This window comes from Tachypleus tridentatus, chromosome 10 (assembly GCF_004210375.1).
Source record: "Tachypleus tridentatus isolate NWPU-2018 chromosome 10, ASM421037v1, whole genome shotgun sequence".
In the NCBI taxonomy this organism is placed as follows: domain Eukaryota; kingdom Metazoa; phylum Arthropoda; class Merostomata; order Xiphosura; family Limulidae; genus Tachypleus; species Tachypleus tridentatus.
Genome location: NC_134834.1, coordinates 188,120,240 through 188,130,539, shown reverse-complemented (window position 1 = coordinate 188,130,539; position 10,300 = coordinate 188,120,240). Strand labels below are relative to the sequence as shown.

Below are 10,300 nucleotides of genomic sequence, written 5' to 3'. Positions count from 1 at the left end.
AAGAACCCACCGCTGGCACTTAGGCTACTCTAATCGACTGGTAATAGGATTTGAGAGTAATTTTTATGGAGTACCATTTCTCCGAAGTGCTGCGATAGAACGTGGACCGTGGCCCAGCATGGCCAGGTCGGCTAAAGCGTGCGACTCGTAATCTGAGGGTTGCGGGTTCGCATCCCCGTCGCACCAAACATGCTCGCCCTTTCAGTCGTGGGGGCGTTATTATGTGACCATCAATCCCACTTTGGTAAAAGAGTAGCCCAAGAGTTGGCGGTGGGTGGTGATGACTACCTGCCTTCCCTCTAGTCTTACACTGCTAAATTAGGGACGGCGAGCGCAGATAGCCCTCGAGTAGCTTTGCGCGAAATTCGAAAACAAAAACAAAAAAAGAACGTGGACCATGAACCCTAGATTTTAAAATTGTAGCACGCTAGGCCTCGTCAGGCCAATTTTCAAATGGTATCAAAATAAAATTATTATCTTCTTGTGATGGTTCAATCTGATGTTTCATCGTTGTGAACTATGATTACGTGATCGTTTTGAAAGATGAATTTTTAGATTAAAGGAAAAGTATGTGTGTGTGTTTTTGTTATAACAAAGCCACATCGGGCTATCTGCTGAGCCCACCGAGGGGAATCGAACCCCTGATTTTAACGTTGTAAATCCGTAGACATAAAGAAATAGTAAACAATGAATAGAAACACTATAAATTTCATTCAAAAGTATTCAGGTGCATTGTTCCAATACTTTATTACATGTTAAGACTATAAGAACTTATTGAGATACACATCATGAGCCTGATGGATTGGGTTTAGGTTCCAGTCTTTCGTTATACGTCATCTGTTTCTAACATCATACTGGTGATGTTAGTTGAAGAAGCTTACTTTCGGCCAAAGCACGAGACAGCATTGAAAGCACACTGTTTCCAGTAGGTTCGCTTTTTCTGGAGATCGCTGATGTCCAGGTTATTTCTCAATCGCTGCACCATCTGGCGAGCAAAAAGGTAGTCTAAAAGTGCTGCGTCCACTGAGCCATCATCGCCAGGTATCTGCCAGTGAAAATATATTATGCCAATATTAAGTTTAATATACGACTGTTTTATTACCAACCCTATACAGTTCTTATCTAGGTTATTTGAGACAGAATAATGGTTTTGTTTTTCAGTCTTTTATACCTCAAAGTAACAGAAAACCAAGTTATTAATCGAAAGGACTATATTTACTATATTGCAATGGCATTCTTTACTTTGCATTTTGTGAGAGTGTTTGAATTCTTACATAAGTATATTATTACAGCACTAGGAGTTGGAAGGTTCTCTTGCGTACCAAACACGAATGCTTTGTGATATCGATAAAAACAACGTTTTTCCAACGACATCGTAAGGGTTTTACAGTTGTAGATACAGCGAGACATCACTTCCAGCATTTCTCTTTCTTAGCATCACAGACGTGTCTTCCAGACGTTGTCACTCTTTGAAATAATTTTAATATTTATTGTAAATTATTCAATCTCTAACGTATTTACAAAAGGTCTTTCATTTACACTTCCCGAATTTTATAGGCTGAGCCTGGTTTAGTGTGAACTTGCTAGGTTGCAGATGGGAAGGTCCAGTGTTCCAGCTGAGATTTGACTCTGAACATGCTTCCATATCTTTAGCTGTAGGAATATTAGATTTCTAATGGCCAATCCCGCTATTCATACTAACGAGAGAATGACTGTACTTCCTTTGATCAGTAGATAATAATAAATGTGACTTTATCTGAACCTCACAATTCTTTAACCCAGCCTTTAAGATCATGTGTCACGTAAGTGTGCCGTTCATATTGAAATATCATGAATGGTACTGAACCTCAAATTTTGATGATTTCTTTTCCCAGTCTTCCCTACGCGGCAAAATGTTATGTTTGAAGACTGAAAGATGTTTCATTAAAGCGGGAATTTTTCATAACGTCCAAAACTGTTAACCCATAAAGTTAAACTGAAAATAACAGTCCATTAATTACGTACGTTTTATACTGAAGAGTGAATATCTCTGTGAAACTCAGCGGAAGGTCTACGGATTTACGACGCTACAATGGAGGGTTCGATACAGCAGATAGCCCGATTTGGTTTTAATATCAAACATTCACACACGTATAATATAACAGAGATGATAGATAAGTGAGTGTTAAAGCTAGCTGTGTTTTTTATAACTAAATTCAAGATTAATTATGTTTTAATCATTAAATTCAGTAGTGTGTGTTTTCTTATAGCAAAGCCACATCGGGCTATCTGCTGAGTCCACCGAGGAGAATCAAACCTATGCTTTTAGCGTTGTAAATTCATAGACTTACCGCTGGTACAGCGGCAAGACTAAATTCACTAGAAGTGGTGTTTTTTTTAATAATTAAATTCACTAGAAGTGGTGTTTTTTTTTAATAATTAAATTCACTAGAAGTGGTGTTTTTTTAATAATTAAATTCACTAGAAGTGGTGTTTTTTTAATAATTGAATTCCCTAGAACTGGTGCTATTTTTAATAATTAAATTCCCTAGAACTGGTGCTATTTTTAATAAGTAAATCCAATAGAACTGGGGCTATTTTTAATAATTAAATTCCCTAGAACTGGTGCTATTTTTAATAAGTAAATCCAATAGAACTGGTGCTATTTTTAATAAGTAAATCCAATAGAACTGGTGCTATTTTTAATAAATATATCCAATAGAACTGGTGCTATTTTTAATAATTAAATTCACCAAAACTGGTGCTATTTTTAATAAATAAATCCAATAGAACTGGTGATATTTTCAATAATTAAATTCACTAGAACTGGTGCAATTTTTAATAAGTAAATCCAATAGAACTGGTGCTATTTTTAATAAGTAAATCCAATAGAACTGGTGCTATTTTTAATAAGTAAATCCAATAGAACTGGTGCTATTTTTAATAAGTAAATCCAATAGAACTGGTGCTATTTTTAATAAATATATCCAATAGAACTGGTGCTATTTTTAATAATTGAATTCCCTAGAACTGGTGCTATTTTTAATAATTAAATTCACCAAAACTGGTGCTATTTTTAATAAATAAATCCAATAGAACTGGTGATATTTTCAATAATTAAATTCACTAGAACTGGTGCAATTGTTAATAATTAAATTCACTAAAACTGGTGCAATTTTTAATAATTAACTTCATGACTGATACAGTTTTGGACACACTAAATTCAGAAACATTCATATTATTCTTTCATTGCCAAACACCTTCCCCACTAAACTAACTGCGGGAAACTGACTTTCAATATTCACTAGGGAAGAGCACACATTGTTTAGCTATACGCTTAACACAACCAAACCAAACGTATAGCAAAACTCCAATGTTCCAGGTATTGTTTAATACGTCGTTAAAAGCGATTTGGTATTATGTTTTTATTTCATCATCTGGGCAGGGTGGTAAGAGATAAGTTATTATTGATATTTTTAATCACATGGTTTTATAAGTATGTCTAACGCATCACTCATGTTCACTACAACTGCTTCCAGTTGATTCTCACTTGTGTAATTTCTATTACATTATGAACGTGAGAATTAACTCAACTGAGGGACAATAGAATTATCATGATCCACTGAATGATCATGATCCACTTACTTTATCCCTTTAATAAGTGCTCATCTTTTGTAGAATTATCCACTTTAGTGGTCTTCTGAAATAGCACAAGCACTTGAACTCATTCGCTATATCTACTGTAGGAAAGTTATTATCCTCGAGTCTGTCTCAGTGATCAAGGTTCTGATCTGGTTCTGGCAATATTTAGGAAAGGTGCAGGATGTGAAGCTTGTTTGTTTTTTTAATTCAGTGCAAAGCTACACGAGGGCTATCTGCGCTAGACGTCCCTACTTTAACGGTGTAAGACTATAGCAAAGGCAGCTAGTCGTCATCACCCACCGCCAACTCTTGGGCTACTTTTAACCAACGAATAGTGGGATTGACCACTGAATTATAACGCCTACATGGCTAAAAGGATGAGCACGTTTGGTGTGACGGGGATTTGAACCTGCGACTCTCAGATTATAAGTCGATCGTTTTAACCATTTGGCCATATCGAATTTTTTTAATATTCCAAAATCGAAACGTTGAAATACGTGTATTATTCTCATACACAAGGAAAGATGGAATGGAAAGTTATTTTTAAGAATATAGGATATATTATAAAGTGTTATATATTTTAATCTCGATAAGTGACTCTCAAATATCTTAATTCAGTAATAAAATAAATATCAGTTTACCATACGTCACGAAGCAGCTGATTTGTTTATAAAAATAATTTATCGTAACAAAACAGACCAGTATTGGAACTGAAATTAAGAGGTAAAGTACAAAACGTTAGAGACAATCCCACAGGCCCGGTATGGCCAGATGGTTAAAGCACTCGACTCATAATCCAAGGGTCGCGGGGGCGTTATAACGTACGACCAATCCCACTATTCGTTGGTAAAGGAGTAGTCCAAGAGTGGGCGGTGGGTGGTGATGACTAGCTGCCTTCCCTCTACTCTTACACTTATAAATTAGGGACGACCAGCGCAAGTAGTCCTCGTGCAGCTTTGTGCGAAATTCAAAAAACAAACACAAAAGGAAATAAAGTTACATAGCGAGCTCTCTGTTCTGCGCTCACTACCAGTACCAAAATACGACTATGAGACCTCGGACCTATCCGCCACTGGGGGGCGTGTATTTTGGACTCACATCACACTAAAGAAGGCAAATGCTGAAGAGAATGTTAGGAAGGCATGTTACAAAACGTTCAAGGGAAGACGAGTTTTGGGGAAGAGACGACACCATTAAGTATTGGTTATAGACTATTGTAATGTATACTTAAATAGAACCAAATGCTTTAATTGTCATCTTACTGTATAACAGCACAAAACAATAACTTTAGCCCGACAAGATGGCGACTTACTCCACCCTATACATCTTTGTATTTTATTTATCAGAAGGAGACTTGCTGTATCCTATACATCTTTGTATTTTATTTATCAGAAGGAGACTTGCTGTATTTTATATCTATTTGTATTTTATTTATCAGAAGGAGACTTACTGTATCCTATACATTTTTGTATTTTATTTATCAGAAGGAGACTTGCTGTATTTTATATCTATTTGTATTTTATTTATCAGAAGGAGACTTACTGTATCCTATACATTTTTGTATTTTATTTATCAGAAGGAGACTTGCTGTATTTTATATCTATTTGTATTTTATTCATCAGAAGGTGACTTACTACATTTTGTAGTTTTATGTATTTTTATCTGTTTATCGAAGATTACGATTGTCACTGTAGCGCATAACTAAAGTTATGTTAACGTTAAGTTTATCTGTTCTATTATTCGTCTCGAAATAAACATAATTTTGTAGCTACAGTAAAAAAAAAATAAAAAATAAAACCGCCACTCACATCAAGGTCCGTTGGATAAAGTCCACGTTCTGTCTCACCCAAACTTTTAGCGAAACCGGTGGTCAAGAAGAGAAACACCAGCAAGAAAACCAAGTTTATTTTCAACATGGCGGCCGAAGTTGAAACCTTAAGAACTTCTAAGGATTATCTAGCTATTTACAAAAGATAAATATTGTTATACAGTCTGAGTTTAGGTTTAGCTTAATGCTTATAATACCTCATGTGTTATACAGTCTGAGTTTAGGTTTAGCTTAATGCTTATAATACCTCATGTGTTATACAGTCTGAGTTTAGGTTTAGCTTAATGCTTATAATACCTCATGTGTTATACAGTCTGAGTTTAGGTTTAGCTTAATGTTTATAATACCTCATGTGTTCATATGTGTTTGGAAACGACGAGATATATGATGGGAAGAAATATGATAATATGAAGAGCTAATAACACGATGTAACACAGATTTTGTTTCTGGATAATATGTGTTATTGTTTAACTGCTTATGTTGTAAAAGTACAGAAAATGGCCATTATTCTCTTCAAACTTTACTTTTGTGACTTGGATAATGAAATTTAGAAATTAACCTATTTTCTATGTAAAAACGGTCAAATTTACACATTTTCATTCACATAAAGTCTGAATAAAACAACATATGAATCGAAATTTACATGTATTTATACTAAAGTTACACAACAATGTTCAGAAGTGAGTAGTTTTTCGAGATTTTTGACTGTAATGTAAATCACTTTCATGTATCAACCCCCAAATATAGTGTCCCATCATGTTGTTGTTATACGTTCACAGGTCACAAAAGCAAAGTTTGAAAAAAAACAAATAGGTCTTTTCCATTTACTTTAGGCATAAACAATTGGGAAATAACATTTTCTGCTTAGGAACAAGAATAAGTAAACATTTTGTTACATAGTGTAATTCTAACAGTTGCATATAGTCTAATACTTTAGTTGTGTTTAGCGTCGAAACTCTGAAAATGTGAGCTAAAACAATAATAATTAAATTTACATCCCCCACACATATATAAAGAGATAAGTGAAGTGATATACATCGACATATATGTATATATACAATAAATAGACAGATAAAAAAAAAGGAAGGAAAAGACAAATAGAAACCATTATAAGGGAAAATATTTAGGCCCGGTATGACCAGGTGGGTTAAGGCGTTCGACTCGTAATCTGAGGGTGGCGGGTTCGAATCCCTGTCGCACCAAACATACTTGTCCTTTCAGCCGTGGGGGCGTTAAAGTGTGATGGTCAATCCCACTATTCGTTGGTAAAAGAGATTAGCCCAAGAGTTGACGGTGGGTGGTGATGACTAGCTGCCTTCTCTCTCTAGTCTTACACTGCTAAATTAGGGACGACTAGCGCAGATAGCCCTTCACTAGTTTTGCGCGAAATTCGAAAACAAACAAACAAACAAGTAAAATATTTTTCATTTCTTCTATTCTCAGTCGTAATAGGCGTATTTAAATGTTTTGTGTATGCGTGTCGACAGATGTTGTGAAAATGAGCCACTGCTTTTCAATCAAAATTTGTGACTTTTTCGAAATGTGTGATTTTTTTATAAACCACATTTACATGAATATTATAATTAAGAAATACATTGAAACATGTTTTTGTTATTTACTATTAAAATACTATATCACACACACACACACACATATTATTTGTTTGTTTGTGTGTAAAGAATCGAATACACTCACAATCAAATACCGCACACAAATACACCTATGTGTTGTGCTCCCTCACACTCGTCCACAAAACACACACACACACACACTAGAATCTGGGTTTTGTTACCCATGGTGGGCAGTTTTTTTCTTTTTGAATTTCGCGCAAAGTTACACGAGGTCTGTCTGCACTAGCCGTTCCTAATTTAGCATGTAAGACTAGAGAGAAGGCAGCTAGTCATTATCACCTACCGCTAACTCTTGGGCTACTCTTTTACCAACAAATAGTGGGATTGACAGTTACATTATAACGGCCCCACGACTGAAAGGGCGAGCATCTTTGCTACGACGGGAATTCGAACCAGCGACCCTTAGATTACGAGTCGAACGCCTTAACCCACCTGGCCATGCCAGGCCTATGGTGGGCAGATCCCAGGTAGCCCATTATGTAGCTTTGTGCTTATTCAAAATAACAATGGCCTTCTCAACATCACGTGTTTTCGTATGAGTTATATATTTATATCTTAACAGAGGCGCTGGTATACAAAACAAAGACCCAGTGGGTGTGTTTTTTCTTATAGCAAAGCCATATCAGGCTATCTGCTGAATCCACCGAGGAGAATCGAACCTCAGATTTTAGCATTGTAAATCCATAGACTTACCATTTTACCAGATGGGGGACATTTATGTTGATAAGCGATCACAGAAACAAAGTGGAGTTATGACACATGTACTGATTAGGGTTAGTGTGTCTAGAGAGAAATATGTTACAGGACAACAATGCTTTTCTGTTTTAAAGCTCGTGTTACTAGTTCTGTTAAAATAGTTAATGATGTTATCACAGCGTTTAAAATTATACGTTCGCACAGAAACGGACGGTAATCTGAAACGAATGTGGGGAAAGAAACGCTTGCGCGGGTTTCTATTTCCCCATACAGTTATTACATTTTGTTTATTCTAAATGCAGTGCCACAAGTGATAAAGTCAGCAATTTGTTATTAGTGCAATATGATAGATAGGCAAACGGTGAAGATATATATGCGAGTAAGTGAACATTTCAATAATCACTTCTGTTCTTGTTAAAAGTAAAAATAAATTAAATATAATCGTGTAATGATTCTGTAATTTTTATGATTTAAATGATGCGCCTCCTATAAAACAACAACAACCTTACCTGGACAATTTTATGAAGCGGCGTTGTAAGTAACAATCTTCAGGTCTCAAAGAAGGGTTGCCAACTCAGGCTTTAAATAGCTTAGAAGAAGAGGACGACTCCAGCATAGCGCATGCTTTTAGGGACGAGGGGTCACGTGGTTGAACCTTCGCAAAATTGAAGGATATTGGTAAATGAACTATTGCAAACGTGCTGCAGTACTTCAGCCAACACGTGGTGTTCCACCACGAGCCTTTAGCAACATTCTAATGCACGAGGTAGGAGGGCTGTCGTTTGCGTGTTTGATTGTTCAATTGTAGTTTGCGAACAGTGTTGCATGAAATAAATTTAGTTCCCGAATCGTACACCAGGGATTAGCCAGAGATGACTACTAGAAACAAAATGTGGTAAAGAGAATAAAGCTTTCACTAGATTTCCTCAGAAGGCCTACTGATAACGTTTACTTTTAAAGTAAACAGATTGACGAAATTTAGGGAAAGCAATGTGCATTTCTTTACTGGCCTTAATACGGTAAACGAATTTCACGATTTCAGTTTCTCTAGTAAAACATTATCAACTGGCTTTATCATAAACACTTCAGATTGGCGTCTTTTTCTTATATTTTTTAAAGAACAAATACATTAATTTTAGAAAACCAACGACAAACATTCAATTTCAATACAAATGTGCAGCCTGTTTGCTGGTTGATAATAGCTTTGTTAGTACCCCAAACGCAAAGGAGCGAATTAAAAATTAAAAACTCACAGAAAAGTAACACGTTTTAGTAAAGCCCTTCATTTGTGGTTTTGGACTGGGACTTTGGTCAAAGCATTAGTTATGTATTTGTGTAAAAAGAAAGAAACAAAAGGGACCTATTTACGGTCACACACACGCGCACATCTCAGACTTCAAACGATTTACGGTTTAGTTTGTTTTGAATTTAGCGTAAAGCTACACGAGGACTATCTGCGCCAGCCGTCCCTAATTTAGCAGTGTAAGACTAGAGGGAAGGCAGCTAGTCATCACTATCCACCACCAACGCTAGGGCTACTCCTTTACCAACGAATAGTGGGATTAGCCGTAATATTGTAACGCCCCCACGGCTGAAAGGGCGAGCATATTAGGTGTGACGGGGATTCGAACCCGCGACTCTCAGATTACGAATCGAACGCCTTAAAACACCTGACCCTGAGTTGAGAGAACAGATAATATATTCGACAATTTCTGTTATATATATATGACAGAATATATAGTTCTCGGTGAGTTGAAACTGGAAGAAAAACACTTGCAGTTGCTTTAAAATTTCTTTTATAGATTTTATTGTAATTTTTTCACCTAATTTTTCGATTCTTTCTTTTTTATGTTGCTGTAATACCAAATGTACCAAGTAAGCAGCATACATTATTTATTTATTTTTTATAAAAGCCTTTGTATTTTGCTACCATCAACTCGCAACATTCATCAAGATTATCATCCAATCAAATTACACCAGATTTTCTTCTTCAACCAATAGGAGGAGGGGAGAAACCAAAGTGAAGGACAAAGATTTCTAACAGGAAGAAAGTGACACTAAAGATGCTGAAAAAATTATTATGGCCTGCCTACGGTTAGTACAGCAAAGCTGTATCTAGTTACAGATATATTGATATTCTGGTAGTCCTTACGTTGTGGCTCCGGGAAATTTCTGAGGTTGCACGGAAGCTAACGTTTGGTTTTAATAGATGACAGCAGGTTTTTTTTGTTGTTTTTTACACATAGTCAGCGAAGGGATCAATGCAATGTAACTAAGCCTAGAACTTACGTACAAGGAAAACCAAGGTTAGTCAAAATATGTATTGATTATTATAGAGTGTTACAGATTCTCATTACCGACCTCGTAATCATTTTGTACTAGTGCATTGTACAGTGTAACAATAAATTAAGTACGAGAATTTGGAAATGTGCCATCAGGAAATAAATAGCAGTTATTCTACTCACATATATGTGTGTTTGTTGTTAAGCGCAAAGCAACAAAATGCACTATCTGCGCTCTGTCC

The 10,300-nt window shown here is 36.0% G+C and overlaps 1 protein-coding gene across 1 annotated transcript; it reads right to left on the bottom strand.

Moving 5' to 3' along the window:
- Positions 1-733: 733 nt before the first annotated feature.
- Positions 734-8,508, bottom strand: LOC143228295 (prohormone-1-like). The gene is made up of 3 exons (XM_076459575.1): positions 8,286-8,508; positions 5,430-5,581; positions 734-1,045 (listed from the first exon to the last, which is right to left on the bottom strand). Exons 2-3 carry the CDS (start codon positions 5,535-5,537, stop codon positions 878-880), a joined length of 276 nt encoding a protein of 91 aa, XP_076315690.1. The 5' UTR covers positions 5,538-5,581; positions 8,286-8,508; the 3' UTR covers positions 734-877.
- Positions 8,509-10,300: the final 1,792 nt, after the last annotated feature.

Bases quoted from the DNA above. Each gene is read 5' to 3' on its own strand.
- LOC143228295 (XM_076459575.1), bottom strand. From the start codon at position 5,537: ATGTTGAAAATAAACTTGGTTTTCTTGCTGGTGTTTCTCTTCTTGACC. The intron at 1,046-5,429 runs GTGAGTGGCGGT...TTTCACTGGCAG, and splicing joins TTTATCCAACGGACCTTGAT to ATACCTGGCGATGATGGCTC.